General features: G+C 36.7%; 1 protein-coding gene across 5 annotated transcripts in view; it reads right to left on the bottom strand.

Annotated features, from left to right (window-relative positions):
- Positions 1-21,869, bottom strand: part of pparg (peroxisome proliferator-activated receptor gamma) — a 35,773-nt gene extending 13,904 nt beyond the window's left edge. The window contains exons 1-3 of one of the 5 annotated variants that reach the window (XM_053483728.1): positions 21,678-21,869; positions 1,587-2,153; positions 861-1,030 (exon numbers count right to left, since the gene is read on the bottom strand). In XM_053483728.1, coding sequence (XP_053339703.1) covers positions 861-1,030; positions 1,587-2,151 — 735 coding nt within the window. In that variant the 5' untranslated portion in view covers positions 2,152-2,153; positions 21,678-21,869. Of the gene's footprint in view, positions 1-860; positions 1,031-1,586; positions 2,154-8,409; positions 8,486-11,519; positions 11,768-13,094; positions 13,119-18,457; positions 18,545-21,677 lie in introns of those variants that run through there. The other 4 variants (XM_053483724.1, XM_053483727.1, XM_053483725.1 and 1 more) reach the window with 4 other exon arrangements.
- Between the last annotated feature and the right edge of the window lie 2,963 nt (positions 21,870-24,832).

The following is a 24,832-nucleotide window of genomic DNA, read 5'->3' on the forward strand; positions in this document are numbered from 1 at the left end:
CACCCCCATAACCCTACCTCTTCCCCCAAACTCCCCCGAATGCCAATCATTAGAGGTTTCTCCTAAAAATTAAAAAAAAAATTATATATAACTAAACTTGGTAATGTCCTAATAGACAACTCATCGACCCTACTGTTTTTACATTTCCTCTTAACTTCTGTATAACCTTATGCTGAACAAGTGTGGGTAATTCCACTTAGACTCGTGTTGGTGTACCATTCGATTTTCTAAAGGTGTATCATCAAAACCACGCACCTACCTGTCTGCCTACATTAACGAGCCCCCGTGTCTAGTGTGCGTGGAATGGAAATGTAAGCGAGAAGTCTGGTTCACCCACTCACATGATTATTCTTATTCAGACACATCTTTCTGCCCATATGTATTTCTCTGAATGGAAACTTGCAATGGGGCTTTTGTGGTTCATGTGACAGACAGAGGAAAGATATCCAGACACCTTTTGACCTTGTCTATATGTCTGGGTGTGAAATGAAACTTAATTTATCTGAATGACAAGAGGGTGATTTTTGGGGGACTGGCTGCTGATAAATGAGTAGATAACGACACGAGTCGTGTCTGGAGTTCGAGAAAAAGAAGAAGAAAAAAACTTGCATCCTGTATGAAAAGTTACTTAGTCGTCTAAAACATCTCTGATATACATTTTCAGTTTCAGCTATAGAAATAAAAATCAACAGTGGGTTTAACTTTTGCCTCAAATCATAGTGAACCAAAGTTTTTTTTTTTGTGATGGCTTTAAGATGCCAACTGGCATTTGATTTCAGCTTACAATCCTGGTATATTACTGGTATATACTGGTGTATATCCTGGCATGATATTTGCAGAAATGGATTCTAAATGTGTACCTTGCATCCCTCGCAGGCATGAACACCGTAGTGGAATCCTGAAGCTTTGTCCCCGCATACTCGACACTCGATGTTTAATACCGAGGTGGACGGATCTTCTTGCTGTTTCGTGAACGTCAGGCTGTTTTCTGCGTATTGTGGTGGAGACTCAGGCTCAAGTTTAATCGAATCTGATTGAAAAGAACGCAAGATACTTCATGAGGAATAGATTAGTGTCTTACAAACCTGGCATAACATATGTACGCAGTTAAAAAACAACATGATTATGCATTAAAGCGAACGAACAATATTCAGTATTGGAATTAAATACAGATCCTTTTACTGTTGTAAAGTAATTTCAGAATTTGTGTGTGCGTCACTACATATAAATCAGTTGTACTATAAATCTACAAGTAACTGACTTTTATCAACACATGTACAAAGAAAATCAGTGTTGCTGAAAACCTTTTAGCTCATTTTGGCCTACCAAAACAATATGATTACTCATATCATACAAGATATTATTGTATATATAATTCATATCATATCTAAAGTGCACATAAAAGATTCAAGAAAGAAATCTTTAATTAATTCTTTAATTCTGGGACCAGAATTAAGAAGTATTTTCAGAGAGATCATAACCAAAAACAACGTATTGTGTTGAGGAATCAAAAACATTTTTTTTTTTGACCTGGATAGAAAAAAACAACACAACAGTATCGTGAAAAAAAAGAAGACATTTCATACTTTGGGTTTCATGTACTTTGTAGTTCTCTTCCTGAGTTCTGTAGCTGCTCTCTTGTGGTCTATAGCTGATATCGTGTGATCTGTAGCTGCTTTCTTGTGATCTATAGCTGCTTTCTTGTGCTCTATAACCGCTTTCTTGTGCTCTATAACCGCTTTCTTGTGCTCTGTAGCTGCTTCCTTGTGCTCTATAGCAGGTCTCTTGTGTGCTATAGCTGTTCTCTTGTGGTCTATAGCTGTTCTCTTGTGATCGATAACTGTTCTCCTGTGGTCTATAGTTGTTCTCTTGTGACCGATAGCTGTTCTCCTGCGGTCTATAGCTGTTCTCTTGCAGTCTGTAGTTGTTCTCGTGAGCTCTGTAGCTGTACATGTGTGTCAGATCCATCATGTGCGTCGTCTCGCTCTGGCCCAGGCTGGGTGCGTACTCCATGCCTGAGAGGGGGGTATAGTCACTGATCGTGGACAAAGGCTTCATGTCCGGAGAGTGTGAGCTTTCATCAAGTCCCTCCAGGTCCAAAACGCTCAGGCCAAATCCCATGGGCCAGGAAAACGTCTGTGTGTCCACCATATCTACCCAAGAGACACATACACAGATTTAGAATGAGGCAAAAGGCAATGAGGCAAAAGGCAAATCGTACCAACAGAACTCGACTAACTTATTATTCCCAGTCGCTGAACTCTTAGTTATCATGTGTTCTTTTTTTTTTTTTTACTCTAGTAAGGTCAGTTATGCTGTAGTATGAGTGAAGAAATACTGGTTCAAGCTGTACTAAGAAGCTAGTCTTTTCATCACAGCTTAGTTAAGAGATAACATGATTTAAAAAAATGATATTTTCTCCTAACCAAATAACTACATTTATAATTTCGAATCAGCTCATCATTTAACCCTATGTCTCCTCGAAGATAAAGAAGAAAATAGAAGAGCGCTAAGTTGCTTAAGATGATTGTTGCTCTCCCAAGTGGCCTCGCAGCTCATGAAAACACCCGGAGGTCTGCCACTGACGCAAGAACCGAGGGCCTTGGTCTAACACTGTGTGTGGAGTGTAGAAAGACAGAGAGAGAGAGAGAGAGAGAGAGAGAGAGAGAGAGAGAGAGAGAGAGAGGTCAGCGTTTATTCTGTAAAATGTTGACAGCGTATGTGAATGGGGCAGCACTTTAGAACTGAAATCAGAAAAAGACTTGATTTAAACAACTATAAGAAAGAAAGGCAAAGAAGTACTTCGTTATGATATTCCTCCAAATTTCCACTGACCTCTAAAAGCTTCTCTTACATCACAATTAGGGTAATGCTTAGGTCAAGTTCTTCTGCCAGTTCGTACGTTCTGTTTTATAGCAGACTTTCCGTAGAAGAACCATTACTGTACATGTATGCTTAGCTTGTGAGAAGCAACATTTATAGCTATAATGATTTACCTGCAGAGGTTGAAATAGAATATGCATCCAGAATACGATGCAATAAACTGAAAAAAGGAGATTATAAACTCTTTGTGTCTCAGATGTGACTTAGTCACATGTCTGAATGTATATTTTGAGGCCTTGAAGGTATCGTCCAGCTTGTAAACTGAGAAATCCTCATGTAAAGTTGTTCATTATACATTAATTTCAGTTTAAATATTTAAAAAATAATTTATTAGGTGGCACGGTGGTGTAGTGTTTAGCCCTGTTGCCTTGCACCTCTGGGGTCCGGGTTCGATTCCCGGCCTCTGTGTGCATGAAGTTTGCATGTTCTCCCTATTCTTGGTGGGTTTCTACCACGAGCCACGGCCAGAGGTAGCTCAGTGGTTAAGGCATTGGACTACGGTTCGGAAAATCCCAGGTTCAAACCCCAGAACCACCAAGTTGCCACTGTAATAAAAATGAGCAACAATGTAATAAAAATGTAAGTTGCTCTGGATAAGAGCATCTGCTAAATGTAAAATTTGTATGAGTGTGGTTATATGTGTGTATGCCCTGTGATGGATTGGCACCCAGTCCATGGGTGTACCCTAAGCCTTGTGGGATAGACTCCAGGTCCCTGCGACCCTAAATACTGGATAAAGAGGTATACTCAGTGAGTGAGAGTGAGGAATTTTATTAATTTATAAAGTCATGCAAAATGCACATACAAGAATAGTATATTTGCGAGCCCATCTTTAAAATATACGGGGTGAATCATTGATGCTTTGGGGCTGTTTTGTAACTGGTGGCTTAAAATATCACTTATTCCGCAGGTTATTCTTTTTCTACATTATTTTTGCTCATTTTAAGAAAAGTTCTCTAAGAGCACTGTAAGCCTCTGGTCATGTTTATGCTACCATGAAATCTGTTTTACTGCAGCGCACTGAATACAGAACCCCAGAGTGCACTTACAGTAAAGAGGACAGCGCTGAACATAAACCGAAGTCTGACATCATTCGCATTTCCTTTTCAGTAAAAAAAAAAGAAAAAAAGAGGATTGCCCCAGATCCCTCCATATCGATCCGCAAGATTCGACACAATGAAAGCCAGCTGTTGTGTAAGAACTGCTTTCAAAAACAGATAGCTGTGCATTTGTGTGTTCCACTAGGGATTGATAAAATTGAGCACAAAAAAAAAGTTTTTTTCAGTACATTTTATCTGCATGGGAATTTTATTTTAGAGGCTACCCAAAGTAGTATAGTGTGTGAAAGTGGGGCAAAATGAAAACAAACCAGGTGTCAAACCGGACTCTAACAGTGCCCAGTATATTTCCTTAACATTCCAAAAATAGCTAAATTCTTGACATGGTTCCCAGCAAAGTTCCAAAAATATCCATACGCTGCAAACATATTTAGAGTCTTCTGAATTTAGAGCGTACTCCAAGTCTAAAAGTGTAAGAAGTTGGGGGGAAAAAAGGGCAGGTGTCAAGCTGGACTCAACCAGTGCCCATGGATTTCTACAATATTCCAAAAATAGCTAAATTGTTGATATGGTTCCCAGCGGTGTTCCCAAAATACCTATACGCTGCAAACATCCTCTGTTCAACGACTTATTTTTTCCCTTTTTACCTTAATGGAATGCGAATGGATGAATGGAATCTCCACAGAATCACCTGGGCACACTTCTGCTGACCCTTATTTTGGAAATGCTGGGCAATAGGAACAGTCTTTTCTTAGCCCCGGCACGACTTTCTGTCCCTAACGTATCCACTCTGCAAAGTAGTAAACAGTAAACATGTTCCTCACAGGGCTTTTGCTCCAGTGAGAAAAACAGGGAAGATACAGAGTCAGATGTTTGGTTTGGTGACACACAGCCTCCCTTTCCCTCAATCTGCAGTGAATCTCAGTGGTGATATTTAGAGTCATCACATTCTGGCGGAAACCACGGGCTTATCATCGGATGAGCAAATTTATGAAAAAAGATAAAAGAAATGATGAAGTTTTATTCGCTCCGTTTGCTGTTTTTCCAAGAAGGTTTGTCTAAATAGAAAGATTCCGTTTTAGCTCGTGTTATGTGACTTTACTGTGTAGGTGTTGAAGTGACTATAACAAAACACGATGAGCAAATCGAGACAAAGTAAATGCGGCTCATCTGAACAACTGATAAAGTCAATAGACATTCATTGTTCCGTCCTGGTTTGATCTTGCAGTTAGAGACTAGGCTTTGTTGTCTTGTTTCGGTATGTACATAATAGTTTTTAAAAAAAAGCTTGAAATTAAAGAAATGAAAGTCTGTCTCGTAACAAATAAGACATGATCAAGACACAGACAAGGTGCTCCACATTGGTGCAGTAAATAATTTTGCTGTGGATTAGCGTAGCTTAGGAGTGGATAGTAACTCTGTCTTGAGAAACACTCATAAAAGCAATAAAACTTTTCTTAATATCCTTGGAGATATTAAATCAAGTGCAATGTACGCATAAAATTTTATACATGGATGCTTATTACAGTAGCTTCTTCTTTGCTGTCTGTATGAACTGGGTACTAGCAATCCCCCCACCAAAAACAACAACAACAACAACAACACAGTAACAGAGTGATGTTCATTAGGCAATCTAATCTCCTTTCCTAAATGAACATGTACTGCTGGTTTTTTATGGTATCATTTATTTTCTGGTTAGGAGACATAGTTAATGACTAAACCTTGCCAAGTTCAATGCTTCTGCTGTCCAAATGGCAATAAAAAAAGATGAAAATCAATTTAATAGTATGAGTAAATGCTACAAAACATTATCAAATTCTTTTTCGAATTGGCAAAAGTACAGCATTTTTCCTTCTTGCAGCTTTGCATGTCTCCTTAATCCCAAACTTAAGTTTCATACGTAAATGTTTGAAAAGCGGTTAAATTAAAGCTCTCAAACCGACTGAGGTCTAACTAATGACAATAGTGTGAATTGAGAAAGAAGAATAGCCAGTAATTACAATAATGGTGGTTCCAGGGTCTCTAAGCAAACTAACCTTCCTATACAGCATGGTTTAACGTTTTATACTGCAGTGTCCTTCAAAAAAGGGCGTGAGGCCGGAGACGATTTTCTATGGAGAGCTCTGCTTCTGTTCATGCAACAAAGTTATGGAAAAGAGTTGCTCACAGAGTGCGATGTGAAATCCTTTCCACAGGGACGGTATTGCAACAGAAATGTAATGTTTTCCATTAATATTTCCTAAGAGTCATAATGGCCAAGCGCAGGCGAAGGAGTAACAAAAAATTTTTCATTTGTTTTCAAAGTTGTAAATCTCCCACATCTTTGTATATAGTGTTATTAATGTGCATTGCTAATGTCACCGTATCCTGATTGCATCATTTGTGGATACCTCACACCAGACAATTTTTTTTTACACAAATAAATAAATAAATAAATAAATAAAATTTGTTTTAAAAAAAAATTGCCATCCATATCACCTTATTTGCTGTTAACAAACGGCTAGAAGTGTTTTTTTTTTTTTTCACTTGGCGGTTAAACCACCAACAGCGACTGTATTCTAAAACTAAAAACTGATTTCCTTTCTTGCCTATAGATTTACACACCCTATTAAACACACCCATTATCCATCCATTGACATCCCTCCCTAACTTTAGCACCAGTTTACTAATAATTTTTAATCCAATATATTAATTTATTTAACTCTACTTTTTTTTCAATGTCATCAACACTGATTAAAAGGGGTCACGTAAAACACATTAGCCAGTAAAACAAACAAGAACGAGCTGGATCACTTTCTCGGCCAGAAATTTTTTAAATACCAAAAGCAAACTCATTGCACCCTTAGTGTCTTACCAGAGCAGTGTCAGCCTGCTGTCTGGAAAATGTAAGTTCGAATCCCGGTAATGCCTTGCATACAGCTATGCATACAGTGGGTGCCAAAAGTATTAACACAAAATGCATTATAGTTGTGCACAAATCAGATGATTCTATTAATTAGTTTTAGTTTATCTGGCTGTAAACCTAAAGAAAAACGGGATATGTGATGAAATATTCAGCCACCTGAACCATGGCCTGGGTCATCTCCAGTCCTACACCCAGTAGGAAACTGGTGAAGAAGGCAGTAGGAGTCAAGAAACCATCTTCTATACAAGATCTTCAGCAATCAAGCAGGCATGAGGAAGTGACACCAGAGTACTGCGGACATCTTTTGGACTCTTTTTTTTTTTTTTAAATAAAGGAGTTCATACTAAATACTGATTGTTGTACAGCAATTTAATCAAATAACAACTGACACTTATTATGTTGATTGTCATTATTTTTACATTAAAAACATTGAATTTTACACTCAGCCAAAGACGGCCAAATGAACCAGTCTAGGTGACTCAGATATAAAACGGCAATTGTGGGCATCTGTGAGCTTGTGTATACAAAATGCGTTAATCGTTTTTTTCCCTGTAAAGCAGGATGTGCAGCAGTTCAGTTGGCCAACTTTTGGTTCATTCATCCTTCATGTTGCTAGATGTCAAAAAACCAGGAGAAGCTGGCTTATGGTTAGGAATTGGCAGGTTTGGGTAAAAATAAAAAAAAAAAAAATGAAAAAGATTACGCAGACATAAGTTGCACAAACTACATGAAGTAACAAAGGACACAGAAGTAACTTTTGTGTGGGTAGAATAAAAAAAAATTGCCCAAAGGCAGGCACAGCTTTTCAGTTTAAAGAACTGGCTATTTGTTAAAAAATAATAATAGATTTATGCCCTTTTCTGTATCAGACTCCTTGATATAAATTTTATAATAATGAAAGCGAGTTTCTGATCTTTAGTAAAATCAGTTTTTACTACTCCAGCTCCAATTCCGACCAGCCATGAGCAGTACGTCTGACAAAGAGATGAGGAATTACTTTGAAAAATTAATGTTCACGGGGAAAGGACTGTTTGTGTTGGATAAATGATTATTTAGCTGTGTAACATACCACAGAGATGTTGTTTAGGAAACCACACACTGGCACCACTTTAAGAGTGTAGTCTTTGTACGAATGTTGAGTCACAGCAGCTCACAGTAACACATGATTCCTACAGTATGCCTTTGTTAGTGTGTGTTTAGTTTGTGCATTCACTTGTGTCTTACACTTTTCTTCCAACAATTATATTACAACTGCTTCATTTCAGGTGATGAAAAGTCAATCTTGCTTTTTCAATCCTGAACCTCTTCTTTAGCAGCTGGATATGCCTGAATTCACCTGACTCGCTCGAATGAGCGAATATAAATGTAATTATGAAGGGATTTTAAGAGCCAAGTACTTGCCAAACAATGGCAACAGACAGACAGTGCATAGACAACTTATTTACCTTCATGCACTAAATACAGAGAATACAAAAACCTACTCTGGAATGGATTTGAGACTCAGACAAATGTCCACTAACCCGAATCAGTAAAAAAAAAAAAGAAAAAAAGAAATGCACTTACCAAACCGTCATACTTGAGAGATCATGTAAAAGCACGTAGCTGCCTGGGAATCATGCTACTTATTACAGATGTCTCCGTGTCTCATGGAAAGAAGCAATCGAGAATGCACATGAAGAAGAAGAAGAAGAACCTGCCTGACGACATTCAGCAACATCTACACATTCATTAGTTGAACGATAAGCACACCGGTCTTTCCTGGTGAAATTTCTCAAATGATACCCCGGCAAAACGCGTCCAATATTCTCACAGAAGACTGTATGCTGCTAAACGACAACTTCATTGCTTGTTTTAAATGTTGTGCAATTCTATCTCGCAGAATGGTTTGAGACTGATAGGAATCTAAGGACTTTCTCTGGATCACGTGTGACTAGATATAGACAAAGTGATACACTTGTAGTATATGCGCTGTCATCACATGATCTGACCCAGAGAACATTATAAGATCACAATGATAAGAATTTCTATTTGTGTTTGCTTAAGGGTAATTATTATATGAATAGGTGTTATATGCCTGTGGAAATCCTTTCTGTCTGAGAGACCTCTCACATTGAGCTCATTGAGGTCATTTATTCATATAGGCTTTTGTTTGTGTACGTGTTTGTCTGGGTTCTTCGGCAGACGTTGAATTTTGCTCGGTATTACTTCCTTTTTAATTTTGCTTATTTATTCCTCGGCTTTCTTTGTTTGCGTACTGCTTGTTGGTAGGTCGTAGGTGGGACTGGATAAGATGGAGGTTCAAACCTTTGTAGCCACCTTTGTGTGCCCATATTGTGCGCATGAGTTCAAATCAAAGTGTTTTTTTTCCACACTGACTCTTATTGAACACACTCTGCCCTTGAAAAAAAAGAGAGAGAAAAAAACGAGAGGTTTCTCAGAAAAACACAGAACGCGACTTACGATTATAGAGTACCGCTGTCACAGCAACACTTTCATCAGAAAAGGCCATGACCTCGGGGCTTTGTCATAGCGAGCTGCAGAAAGAGAAATGTGACTTCCTGACATCAGTGCCAGCGTGAGTGGCAAAAACTCTTCCCCTATGCTGTTGTCTCTGCCATGCCCTCTCGCTTTGAGACCGAACCCAGACAATAAAGCTGTCACGCCACCCACACGGCTACTACTGAACTTACTAGGCACACATTTATAACTTTGATGCAGATATTATAATACACAGACTTAAAACCACATTCTGTTTGGCATGGATTTGTCTAGCATGGCATACATGAACTGATTTTTTTTCTGGTCTGACTTAGTCAAAGATGTCTCGTCTCACTGGGGAACTCCTGAAGCAGATTTCTTAATTTAACCTCCTATTCTGTTTTGCGTTTCTCAGTCTTACTCTTAAAATTGTCTTAAAATTGTCATTATTATTAAACAAACTAAATTGTAATTTTTTTTTTTTTACCTAAAACGGGGAGTTTTAGGTAAAAAAAAAAAAAATTACAATTCAGTTTGTTTAATAATAATGACAATTTTTACACACACATCTAACCCATTTTAAACCCTTTTAAATTTTTCGTTTAAAATCAAAACCATGATATGCTGAACTGCTGGATAGAAACATCTTACTTCCAAGTTTTGAAATGTATCAGGCATTAGGATGTAGCTTTAGACTCTTAAATGCTGCTTTCTGATGAGTTTGACGTTAAAACAAATCAGGAAACAGGCACTTTCCTTTTCTGTAAACTTTTTCTTAGTATATCAGTTACACGTACTGTAAGTAAGATAAGTTAAATGTCTCTTGGGTTCAAAAGACGAGGAGGATGGTGAGATCTATGAGCGGCTAACGAGGGATGATGATATTTGTGCATTCATGGATTTAAAGGTACTGATAAATAAATTAGGTATAATTAAACGGCACTTTAATCATAGGATCAAACACATCTTTGATTTTTGGCAGAAAAAGAGGGATGATGTATTTAATATACAACAGTACACAATGATTTATTGCAGTAATAGGTTCCCCCCCCCAACAAAAAAAAAGAATGAAAAAAAAATCATGGTAATTGATCACAATAATCATATTTTTCTATTTATATATCTTAATTAATATTACTTTACTATTTAAAAAATTTATTAATAAATACTCATCTTTTTTACAAAATATTTTATATCTAGTTATTATTATTATTATTAGTAGTAGTTGTATTAGTAGTGGTAGTAGTAGTAACAATTGTATATTTAATAATGAAAGTATATGAAAATCAAATAAATTTGATTTTTATTATTAACTTTTATTTTATTTTTATTCTAAAATATTTTATATAATGATCTCTTTTACGTACTATAATTTAAACATTTGTAGCACAGACTTATTTGTCATACAAATACAGTACATCGCCTAATATTGGCTTAAGACGAATCCAACAGCCAAAGGGTAGACCTGCCTTTAATAAAAAGCACAAATTCTCATTATAGAGTCTTATTACGATATAAAGTGTGCATGAGTTCATAAATATAAAGACTTTTATGGGACATGTGTTTAATGTCTTTATTTTCCAACATTGAGTTATTTGGAATACTGTAATGAAAAGAAAAACGTCTGGGTGCAGCACAGAGATCATACAAAGCCATCGAAATTTACACGCATACAGGTATTTTTAAAGAATAATGTTAAAGACTGAAAAAAATTCCTGTGAGAAAAATGAACTGACGCACACCAAAGCAAACAAGAACAAACTCAGCTAAAAAAAATTTAAAGCAATGAAAATGTCAAACTCGCTTAATAATCAAAATTTTACTGCGTTTAGTTGCAGGTATTTAATGATCTATTATATCTATTTATATCTTTAATAGATCTATTATCTATTATAATACCTTAAAGAGTTATCTGGGATCTGCAACTTAAAAATATTTAATTTTGAAACTATTTCACTAAAAAAGCCAGGTTGGACATGGAGAAACAGTAGATACACAGTGTCACATTATTCAGTGTGGTCAAAAACACAAATGTTGGGTCGTGTCGCTTCACTATTAGCTATTAAAATGATTTAATAGTATTAGAAAGTTCATTCCACTGATTTCTTCTATGTGATAGTATCGACTCAGCATGAAAAACAGCATAAAGCAAAACTAAAATCGGTCTAAGATAAGGATCTAAAAGTCTTACTCACCCCTAAACTCACGCGCTGATCCCCAAGACACTGAACTGGGTTTCTCTGTGACAATCACTGAAGACAACTTTGCCAACTGGGCAAATGAGTGGCTATTTCTGTGGTTCTACCAAATTGAACAGGAACTTGATTTTTTACACTTTATGGCCTCAGCAAAAGTGCAGACAGCTAACCATCATGTGGTTGTGCTGTAAGGTGATTCGGCTAGCCAGATGACTTCCTGTTGCTTCACTCACTGCTTTTCTGCTTTCCACTTCTCTTTACGGAAAGCTGGACGGATCACTTCTTCCTTAGGATAATTTTATATAGTAAATCTGACGTAACAAATTGCTTTCGCTGCACTGTGACATTTTCAGTGTTACCACTAAGGTCTTGAACTCTCGTCCTATGATCATGACAGTCATAATGACCGATAGTAGCTTCACGAGATGGCTTGTCAGATTTATTTTTTTTTTCTTTCTGGTGTTGCTTCTGCATTTGAATTTACAAATCTCCTGTAATGAAATAGATACTGTTTTTCTGATACACAATGTTGAGCTGATTATGGCCTGGGTATTTAGCTCAAGAGCTGACTGCTTGACATAAGAGTGCTCGAGAGTCGAATCATGCAAAGAGCACTTACCAAAGCACTTTTAAAAACAAAATGTATTTCAGCTGGAGTGAATATCCCATATATTACAACCAAATACATGATAGGCAAGTGCAAATACCCTAAAATATAATCCCTTAAATAGGTTTCCATTTATTACCAGTAGCCACACTATCCCTATACCTATCCTTATATATATATATATATATATATATATATATATATATATATATATATATATATATATATAAATTATAAACAGTTTTTTGTATTTTTGCAAGTAATAAGTTCCAGCCAGACTGAGAAACATGCCTTCAACATTTCAACTAAGAAACTACATTATTTGGATAATAATGTGTATTGCAATTCTAATCTATATTGTAAAGCGCTTATATAATGTAACAATCATTAGGTAACTTAGAATAACAGGATCTGTGAATAGGAATTAAGAGTACATCTTAAGCTAACTATAAAATGAGCTAAAACCCAGCCGGATAATACAATCATGTCATTTTATTTCATTTTCGAGGGTAATTTTGTCAAAATATCTTTGAGCACAAAAGTACAGTATGTCCATACAATCCAGGTACCTTGGTCAGGGCTCTAGAATGAATCAATCTAATCTCATTACAGTTAAACATTTTAAACAAAGAATTTTAAGAGGAAATAAAATGTCAGCAGCCAGGCCTGCACCCTTGTTGTTCACAAATTTAAGACAACAGCTGATTGGAAATATGTATACTGCAACTCAAGCAAAAGATCCTGGGCAACTTCTTGACCACAAAGCATCTTCACACCCCACACGCCACACACACACACACACACACATACATATACACATAAGTACGTAGGAACTCCTCCATCTTTCCAGCAAATGAGTAATCATGATCTCATACTCTCAAATCCAAAGCCTGGCAGAAAACCTTAAAACACAGTAGATACAAAAGACATAACTGAGGCAGAGGTTGAGCAATTACTGTATTTACCTGGACATTCTCAATCGGATCCAACTCAAACGGCATTTCTGGAGAGTGTGTCGGACACCACGGTTTTTATTTTGTAGCTCCTTGGGAATTTGGTCTTGCACAATATCTGAGGACGTGAACTTTCCCCCAATTGCTTTTAATAGGAATGAGTTAATGGTTGATGCCTCTCCTGAGGGTTCCCGCGCTTCCTCAGCTTCCTCAGCGGATGAGGAAGGGGCTTGTGCGAGTCAGAGTGGCCTCAAACCTAGCGTAGCAGAGAAGGGCTCTTCCCTCGTTCCTCGAGGTGGACAGGAAAAAGGAGGGACACTCAGCAGGGGATTTACAGTGCTGACCAAAACCATGTGGCCATGCTGTTCCTGTCCAAACACTCTGAGAAAGGTCAGCTTGCTGAATGATGCAGATGACATTCCCTAAGTCCGGCAAATATGTTTACTATCATTTCCGACAATTCTGTACAAATGTCAGGCTGTTGAGAATGCATCTTATCCACTTATGAAACCTTATGTACTATTCGGCAAGCAAACATGTCAAGTATTTTCCTGGTCCCGTTGGGATCGCTGTCAAGATGAAGAATTTCGATTACCTCCAACCTAATTAAATGCCATTTTATAGAACTAATATAACTGTTGCACACATCAAATCTCAATGATTTTCAAGCAAAAGCCGTCTCGTTGTGATGAACCAATTGTGCAGCTCCTTTCGGTCATGTGATCAGCGATATGAAGATACTTCCTGTGCACAAAAGCTCCTAGCTTGAGTGCTTGAATGTCTTTAAAAGGGTTTTTAGGGAATGGTTAAGCCCTGAAATGAATCTTTACAATCTTCTGCAGTTGCCCCAGCAGTATGCGTCACTTTACGTCCGAGATACGCTCTGTGGAATAGGACATCATGCGATTTGGATGTCTTTCAAACAGCATGTTATATCCTTAAGAAAACTCTGTTGCTTACTGTATTGTAAGCTCTGTGGTGCATCACAGAAATACCATAACAAAATTTACAACATGCATGAACGTTTTTTGTACCAGAGATGTGAGATGGTTAAGGTGATGGTTAAACGTACTGTAACTGTACCCTGAGAGTTGTTTTCATGTACTCAAGTAAGACAGAAAATGGCAGCGGAGGAGGCTGACGATGCTGTAAACTCAAGTTTTTGTATCACTTATAATGTTTCTTATAGTCTTCAACAATCTTTGTGATTACAAAAGGTTTGTGTTTTTTTTCCTCGATCTAATTTAATGCCACCACTTTCCGTTTGACTCAGTACAAGTTCACAAGCAAGGCATGAGTTTGCACAATATTTTAACCAACATATCATTAATAATGGTTAAACCTTAAACACAACTACAGGCTGATTTATCAATTTTGCCCAAATTGTGGGAGGTGGAGTTATAACTTTTTTTTAAAAATCACACAAAATTCATATTTATACCCAAAACAATTGTGATTTTTTTTTCTTTTTTCACGCTTGTGACATCAAATATTTTCTAACAGTGTACAAAACTTTTAATCCACACTGCCAACATGTGTGATGTGCATTCACAGACTTCTCTTTTCAGGACATAGCAATTAGTTCATTAGGATAATTATTTCAATGAAAGAGAAGAGAAACCAACAGGGCGTTTTCATGGCAAACACCTTTTACACAGCGTCTGCAATTATTAAAGGTCAGGGATTAGTAGTATAAACGTATGACATTTATTTAAACCTTTAATTAGATTTTTTTTTTATTTTGACCACAAACGGTTCTGTGGATAAAACAGGTAAAATATATATTTTTTTTATATTGTGCACTAAATACCTACCATTCAAGACAACCATTGAAAGCAAAGCCATGGTGGTGAGAAATGAATTAGAAGACAAAAATATGGTAAAAACTGTCACAGTACCTGTATGCTTCCATTTTTTATTTAAATTATTACAAGAATGCCCTTACAGAATGCTTTCACAGAAAAGTTGATCAGATTTATGTGTTGCAATCTGGGAAAATTTCGTCAGATGTTCCTGCAATTCTTAAAATGACACATTTTCTTATTTACCATAATTTGACAGTTCTCCTTAAGAAAATAAATAAATAAATCAATAATATATATATATATATATATATATATATATATATATATATATATATATATATATATATATATATATTTTTTTTTTTTTTACCTATACAAACACATGACTAATAAAAAAATTTGAAGATGTGTGTACTGGGTATGATGTACAGTATGAATAGGTCACATAGGCAAAGAAATATAGATATAGATACACAGATACAGATGATCACGTGGTTGTTTTCGGTTGTTGCAACAACAAATAATAATATGCTCATTATAATAGTTCTACATTTTAGTACCTTCATTCCTATATTTTAATAGTGGTTCAATAGTTTACACGCTCTAAATGTAATTATAGATCCGTTTCACTTGACATGAAACCCCAAATGCAGAATTTTTATTTCTGAAGCTTTCCTGTCGACACATACCGCCTTCCATATGAGCACACACACACACACACACACACGCACACATATACATATATATATATATATATATATATATATATATATATATATATATATAATTTTTCCGTCACTGACCAACGCTGTGTTACAAAGTCTGAGCCGCTTGCCGCCGTTTTATTAAATGGTAACAGCTTTTAAAAATTCTAAACACAATTACAGAAAGAGTTACACTTACACCACGAAAGAGACTTAAATAAAAAGCAAAATGTGTAGACATGCTGAAATAAATGATTTAGAATAAACTTGTTTTATGGATACGACATTTTCATGTTATAGATGTGTGTGTGGGGGGGTCTTTTCATCTCTCTTTCAATTTTTGAACCTCCTTTCAATGCTTTTACTGTCTAATTTACAAACAAAGATTTAGTCAATACAAGCATATACAGGACTTTAGTAATTTAGTCTATCAGTGTGTTTTGGTAAGAACTGTATGAATTATGCCTACATTTCGCCCATGATGTGATTAATTTTGGCATGCAATTGCCGACATGGCAATTTAAATGGAAATTAAATAAACCTCCAGTTAGCGCGTCAGTGCGACGGGTCTTTTCACTTTAATTTAAAGTGCTCTTAGTTTATATACAGTAGAAAAACACTAGCAATGGGAATCATCAGGGAGCACCCAATCCAATATTATCACGATACCTATGCGCCTGTGATGAATTGGCCCCATCAAGAGTGTACCCGGCCTCGTGCACGAAGTCTCCTGGGATAGGTTCCAGGCCCCCTCGCGACCCTGAATACAGGTTAAAGTGGTAGAGACGAGAACCTATGCACTGGTTCGATTTGTACTGTGATTCGGTAAGTGTCGCGTTTCCATAAATGTCCTGATTGTTACAAGTCTAAGGAACATGCCAAGATTTCGGAGTTATTACATGTATTGCCACAAAAAAAATATTGTGATATATAACTAAACAATTTTTTTTATACATAGTGAAAAAACACAAAAAACTTAAAAATACACCATATAAAGAGTTTCCCAATTGGTCCCACATCTCTTTATTATTATAAAGTATAAGTAAAAGGATGAGAAAGTAACAAATTGCTACATTACCATATGCATCCTAAAAGGTTCTATATAATTTATTTTAATCTCTTGTTTTGATCAGTATTATTAACAGTATTATTATTATAGAGCTGATGATATTTTACTTCGTGTCACCCATAACTAGACAAGGCTAAGTGTATAGTTTTATGTAGTACTATCTATCAACTCACTTGTAGCAAATAAACTGAAGCGAAAGCATGTGCATTAACACGGCCTCAAAGCGTTCAGGTCACTATCATAAAGTCGTTTTGATAAAAGTCGATAAACTTTTACAGCGCTTCTTTCATCTCTGCTCATGCAGATTTAATGAATTAACAAATGCATGCTTATTAGTAAGTACATTCACCCCACACTGAATGAAGCGCTTTATAAATTTCAGATAATGATTAAACCATAAACATGCAGCGTGCGTAGGCAATCCACTTAGTAAATGCATCCAAAAGTTAGACGTGTTACAAATCTCAGCATGGAATAACATGTTTAAACACACACACACAGCTACTAATCCCCCACAAGCGGCTGCACAACACACAACCGATAATCTTTTATTTACGCACAACTGATATTTATGTCTATCTCCGAACTGCATCTCGCAGCAAAACCCAAAAAGGAAAAATTCAAACACTGAATGGAAACCACACACCACAGGTGCACATCTGCGCTCATCCGAAAATCTTTTTTTTACGAGCAAGTTGCGACACTGTAGCCTCCCAGCGGGTTTAATTAAACTAAAATGAGAATTTATGTTAATCCTTATATATTTTTTTAAATTCCTTCCTTCAATGCAAATATATATTTCTAGTATTTTTTTCTATATATATATATATATATATTTCTTTTTTATTTATTTTTTTTTTTCAAATGCAAATTTTTCTGTCAGTTTATTTCTGGAATTATTATTACACATATGAGGGTTGTTAAAATAACAAAAATGCAAGTTTTTCTGTACATATAACAAATATGCTGACACTAAATACAAAACAAGAAAATAAGCTTTGCCACTGTCGTATATATATGTTCAATGCTATAAAAACATTATTATACCTTCCATTTCAGATGTTGTGTAACTTTTATTTGAAAACCTGGCATATATACTGTATATATATATATATATATATATATATATATATATATATATATATATATATATAGTTCAGATTGTTAAAAATATTAGTTTTAACAGCTGATCCTTTTTTTCCTAGAAACTTAATTTGGTTATTTAAATAAAATCTTGCATCCTAACTTCACTAGCGAGCAGCCAAGTGCAGACTGTAGGGTAAAAACATTCATGTCTGAGGGCAAGATTGCTGAGAGGAGCAAAAGTCCTCCCATTTAAAATGTACAAATCTTCGCCAAGTAGATCATTTTGGTCTCTGAAGTCTATACCATTTTATTACGGCATGATATAGCACAGTCATCTAGTGAACGCAGAGTACTACTGAAACGGCTCAAGCTTTTTTTTGGCGGTCCTGCCAAACCAACCAAAATACAGGGTACATCTGATATTTTGTACGCTAGTGCAAAAAAAAACTACGCTTAAAGGGAAGGTTATCTTGCACCTTGTTGACAGATTCATCTAGGTTTCATAGATTTCGAAAGGTTTCAAGGCTTTCGAAAATGCTAATTCTAAATGCGTATAGAATTATAATTAAATATGTATTTAGAAACACAGAACTGTACCATATTGATCTCCTAAGGAAGCCTGTGCGGCGAGAATAAACTCATAACACAAAACAAAACAACTGCCTAAAACTGGCAACGATAATACTATAACACAGTACTGAAAAGCATTACCTGTGCCTGTCTGCACCGGGCGTTGATTTAGCTGAAAATTCGGCATGAAAGCTCGGTCTGCCATTATTTTTGTTAAATGCTGAACAAATGATGCCGCCTTTGAACAGCGCTTACCTCGTCTCGGTATCGCAACAAACAAGTGAAAAACAGGCACCTACATAGGCAGCCTCCTCCCATATAGAACACGGGGATAGTGCCAGGATTGTGGAAGGTCATGATAATAATATTGTGTGCACTACGTATCAAGGTATAAAACCAATTATCGGGCCACGCATAGCATCAAAACTGTCAAATCCGCTTAATCAGCTGAATATCAGTCCAATGATATGTCGAGTAAGGTGTGTTACAGTCGGGACTATTGGGATCAGGAACTAGTGCAGTACTGTTTACACTCTACACTACGGTAAAGGCGGGACATTATACCCCTTTCTGCTTTTTTTATTGCTGTTTCTTTTTTTTCACGATGGAAAAAAAAGGCTTTCTTGTTTAAAAGTGTGCACTATAACCCCGCAACGAAACTCTTATTTATAACAAAGGCCAGCCACACTTGACAAGTCACAACCACCCACGTACTGCCATTTAACCAACGTGTATTCAAAATTTCAAAGAAAGTTCGTCCGATCTGCTGATGCAAGCGGCACGAGCGTCTCGAGCTTTGTTTGCAGTGCCAGGTTTGTACTAGAATGTGACCGAATGTAAACACCGATCCCTCGACTGCTCGTTTATAACAGCCGAGCAAAGTCCATCTTCTAATCCATCATGTCAATTATAATACACGTCTTAGTCTACACCATCTCATTCCACATGGTGTGACTTTCTTCACACGCAACACACACAGACACACCTAACAATAAACATAACAATAAACCCATAAATTCATTAAAATTAATTGAATTTACAAGATAAAAATGACAACACATAGAAATCGCTGGTACTTATGTGTAGACTATTTGGCAAAAATATCATTTAGGTAAATGTTTTTTTTTTATTTTTTTACACAAATTAATAATCACAGTATTATTGCCCAAAACATAACAGATGTTTTCACAGATATTTTTTTTTTTCGCATCGCCAGCTATGTTATATAATAATAACTGCATTTACTATATATATATATAAGTTGTGCAACTTAAAAGTACAGGTTATATATATATATATAATCCAAATATTGGCACTGATGAGCTACACTACTATTTGCACTTCTAGTAAAGGTTAAACTACATCACATGCTGAGTACCTGTATTCTGTATTATGCAATAACAATAAAGTTCTATCAACAGTATCTATCTATCTATTTATCTATGATAACTATACCTAGAGTACTTATGATATCTATGCCAACTGTATTACTAACACTCACTATTTAAGCATTGTCATATTCAAAATATCATCATATTCTAAATATTAATTAGGATCTGATTTGAAGCACTTACTAATTCTGATAAAACAAGGACCACTTCCATATAAGAAATGACCTTTGATAATATTACCGCCATGAACTACTGCTTCATTTGTTTGCTTTCACAATTCAAACTTTGAAGAATTTCTTTAAACAGTGTCATGGTCCCTGATTGTCAGTGTGTTTCACAAGAGTGACTTTGTTTCTGCTGTGATTTGCAATGTTCATTGCCTTTTATTACATCCACAATCAAAATCATATCACATTATCAGAAACTGATAAAAGGATATATGGGTGGGCACGCGAAGTCTAGCAAACACACACACACTGCTCACATGAAGCACCTCGCAAATTTATTATCGATTCACAACAATTTTATGTTGCCCTCAGTGTTAAAATTAGAACTTGCTTCATCCTTCTAATGTGAACATAACATAACGTGTAACATAATGACGATAATTTCAGGATGACCTTTGCAAACCTTGTGCCTAAAAAAAGTCATTTACGATGACATTTAAGATTAAATAAATCACCCCAGTATTGGCATCAGCGCAAGAACGCAACACTCACTCTTTCTGTCCTAGGATATTGGTAAAGAATTCACCCTTGCCAGTAAATGTGAGTCACGTTTTATGCAAGAACAAGAACACGGTCTCGAGTCGTACAAAAAATATTCCTTTACATATACGCCTATTTTTATCCTGCATGAACGATCTCATAAAAAAGACAAACCTGCAGAATGGTAGCTGTTTAAAATGTTTTTACCATTTAAAAGGTTTACCAAATCATAAGGGATTTTGAAACTAGCCGTGTTAGCTAAATTAAACAAATTAGTAAACTTCACCTCATCACCATCAAAGAAAAAAAAAAGAGAAACAAAGCACTAGCTAAATCCTTTGTAAACAAATAAACAGAACAAAACTTTGGTCTTAGTGTAACAAAGCTAATTGAATTTTAAACCATACCCTCTAAGAAAACGTAGGGTTTTTTTTTTAAAAAAAAGGGTCTACTTTGCAAATCTGATGTATATGATAATAACGATCGAGCCATCATGCGTTCCGCTCGTGCATTATCTTTAGTTACGTTTCCTTTCTGGCGTGCTCTTTGATGCAATCCGAGGGGTTAAAGGTCTTGGCCAAAGGCCCAACAGTGGCTTTCTGATCATTCTGGGATTTGAACTTGCAACCTTCAGGTCACTTACAGAGAAGGTTTAGCGCTGTGACCACAGTGTCCGTAAACAATATCCGTAACTTACTACTTTGCTTCGATCAACTATTCGGGATTTAATAGATCGCCTCCAGTGACTCCATATCTGGATGGTGTACAGATAACACACTTACTGATTTACTTCAGGTTATAACCTTGGTGTGAATCTGTAAACTGCTGAGTCATAAGAGAAATGCAATGTGCAGGAGTAATATATATATATATATATATATATATATATATATATATAAAAGTATATGGACACAGCAGTGTTAAAGAATTCACTTACTTATGCTTTGCTTTGTTTGTGCTACCAAACATCAAGCCAACTACAATCACTCCTAAAACTTGCACCCTTCCCCTGAGGTATTGAACACATCCAGGTATAATAATAATAATACGTTTATAAACCTGTAACATGCCACACATTGTAAAATAATACGAGATAAAAGAGGTGAGTTTTGTTTAAGTTGTGTTTACAGACACGAGCTCATTATACACAAACTTTTTTCTTTTGAGAGTTTGAGTTCGAGAAAGCTAAAAAAGACACTCTCTCTCTCTCTCTCTCTCTCTCGCTCCCAAGCGCGCGCGCGTTTAATTAAATGAAAGGCTCACCTGCGTGCGTGCGCTTCACGTGCTCTCTGCTGTCTGGTCTCTCCGCCTCGCTGCTGGAGCTCCACACCGGTGTTCCTCCGCCTCCGGGAGCCGGGTTACAGTCCGTGATGGCGGTTAAAAGCCTTCCCCGGTCGGTGTGTGGAGCTGAAGTGCTGTGGTTTGATCGGCAGGTGCTGGCGCTGCGCTGATGCTGAGAGCAGAGCTTTGTGTGCGCGTTGCCAGATTGGGTCCAGCTTTCAACCCCTACAGGGGCGGTTCTTGGAGTTTAATCATGAGGCAGGGCAAGGGGTGTATTAACACTGTGGCCCAGCTGAGAATGTCGGCTAGGCTGCAGGAAAAAAAAAAAAAATACAAGCAAGGACATAATCAATAAATATTACATCAGACAACAGATGCTTAAAAGAAGGAATTATTATATATTTATGAAAAAAAAAAAAAACACACCTTGTGTGTGTGTGTGTGTGTGTGTGTGTGTGTAAAGTGAGGATGTTGTGATGATTCTGGAAAACCTGCTAGACGTGTTACTTCCTGTTAACACTTACACTATAGCAGATGGGCTCTTCTCTAGAATGCAACACATTCACCACTCAGTCTATCAAGGGTATCATTACAAAAGTGCCCGTTTTATCAAAGTTCAAATGCAGACTTGGTGCTAATATTCGACTGATGCAATCATTTTTACATTTGTTTGCCATTACCATCAGTAATATTTACAACAAAATCCTCTTTTAAATTGTTTTGCTGTGATTCGCTACGGTTTCCAAATCCAGGATTTCCATGCCGTATATCCATGCCTTTATAAACGTGTGGCATGACTGTTTAGTTTAGTTTCTGCTGCTGTGGTGATTTGTAGCACACCATAGCTTGTCATAGTCCTTGACCGGTTATGATTACCTATACTATATAGAAACTATAATTAACACGCCAAACCTGTTTATTATTGAATTCATGCATTTCAAAAGGCTCTTTATCCATCGTAGAGGGCAATCTTAATGCTTCATCACTTACATTTGGCAGACGCTCTTATCCAGAGCGACTTACATTTTTATCTCATTACACATCTAAGCAGTTGAGGGTTAAGGGCCTTGCTCAAGGGCCCAACAGTGGCATCTTGGTGGTTGTGGGGTTTGAACCTGCTATGCCTCCAACTTTATGTCAACAGGTTGAAGAAGACCCTTTTCTGTTTTAACATGACTGTACCCCAGTGCACAAACAAAGGACTATAAAGATAAGGTTTGATGAGTTCGTTGTGGAAAAACTTGACTGGAAGAACACACAGAGCCCTGACCTCAACCCTACTGAGCACATTTGGGACGACCTGGACTGGAGATTGTGAGCCAGGCCTTCTCATCCAACATCAGCGCCTGACCTCATAAATGCTCTACAGAATTAATGGGCACCTCCAAAGTCTTGCGAGTGGAAGCTGTTATAGCTGCAAAGGAGGGACCACCTCCATATTGAAGTATATGTTTTTGGATACAATATTAATACAGGTTTAGCCAAATACTTTTTGCATATGGAAGGCCACAAATATTCTTACTGTACAGGAAAGATTTGGCGTTCCTTTGAGCATGTTTAAAATAACTGTAGTTTTTGTTAACAAGTTACGAATTATTCCTAGTCAACTTGACACAACCAATTAAGTTGTGTTCTAGGCATACAACTATCCATGTCTTTGATTTTTGAAATTGTACTGATTTGTAGCAAAAATTGTGAAAATGGGAACTTAGAATGAAACCAAGTTTGGGAGTTGTGTTTTGTATGTTTCCTCCTGTGTCCACTGGATATACTCTGAATATTCTGTTATCTTGTCCCCTCCCAAAAACATGTTTGTACATCCATTGGACTTGTGTGTGTGTGTTTATGTGTGTGTGTGTTTGTGTGTTTATGTGTGTGTGCTGTAAAAAAATAATAAGCAGCGAAAGGCTGTGATGCAGGTTGCGGAACGCCTGTGAGACAAGTTACTTCCTGTTAACACTTACGTTATATCTACAGAACTTTCAGTCCTCTGTCCACAACGCTCTCTCTCTATCTCTCTCTCTCTCTCTCTGTCTGTCTCTCTATATCTCTTTGCATCACTCTCTCAGTTTTATGTATTATGTAAAGAATAAACCACCTAGGGGTAGGACTGTGTGTGTGTGTGTTGTTATAGAAAAATAATCAGTGATGAGGTAATGTGATGGGGTTTGTGGAACGTTTGTGACACAAGTTACTTCCTGTTGTGTTATAACAGCTATAACCAGTTATTTAGCGAGTCAGTGAGGAAACATACTCGGTGCCAGTATTTGACTAATCCAAGTAGTTTTAACTGGGGAAAAATGGTTTCACCATTTTCCCTTCCTTGGCTAGTGGAAAGATGTTCAGTTCAGATGGATTGCTCTCAAAAACCAGCAGGAAGGTAAGAGCTTGCTTTATCATTGATGTCTCAACATACAGTAGGAAGCACTGGAGATGAAATGTAACTAACATCAAAAAGACTGCAACAAGCCATGCCAAAGTGTGCAGTAAGTCATGCAGTAAGCCATGCAATAAGCATGCACCATCAGCAATGCCTTCTTTAGTACAGCTTTCATCTACCAGCATCAACATTGTTCATCTACTCACATCTTCTTTTTCTAATTTCCACTGAAGCTCCAGCAATGTCCTTGTCCACCATACTAAAAGGCAATTTTCAAACAGAAGTCGGTAAGACTGGTATCTTCCCATACCAGTCCAGTGGTGAGAACGGCGGTGGAATAGTGAACCAAATGCATTCACAGTGACACTAGGCAATTGTGGGATTTTCTGAGCTCATTTCTGTGGAAGAGCATGTATAGCACTTTTCCTCATGACTCAGCAACTTGAAAAGATGCAGCTGGCTGATGTCAAGCGTCTCGGAAGAAACATGTTTTAGCCCTCTCTTTCGTCAATTGAAATCTGTTGCATTTTAGGTAAAAGCTGGAGATAGGTGGTAATTAACATCTGAAAAAATTGTTTTAATAAAATTGGTTGCAAATGCATCTTTTTTTTGAAGACTTTGCTTTTCTTACAGAAAGCTTAATGATATCAATATCAATATATTATAAGATTTAGAGGCCAGCGTACAAGTCTATATGTATGAGTTATACTATATAGAAAATATATATAAAAAAAGAAAGCTGTTTTTTGAATTACAG

Source organism: Clarias gariepinus, chromosome 23 (assembly GCF_024256425.1).
Source record: "Clarias gariepinus isolate MV-2021 ecotype Netherlands chromosome 23, CGAR_prim_01v2, whole genome shotgun sequence".
Taxonomy (NCBI): Eukaryota; Metazoa; Chordata; class Actinopteri; order Siluriformes; family Clariidae; genus Clarias; species Clarias gariepinus.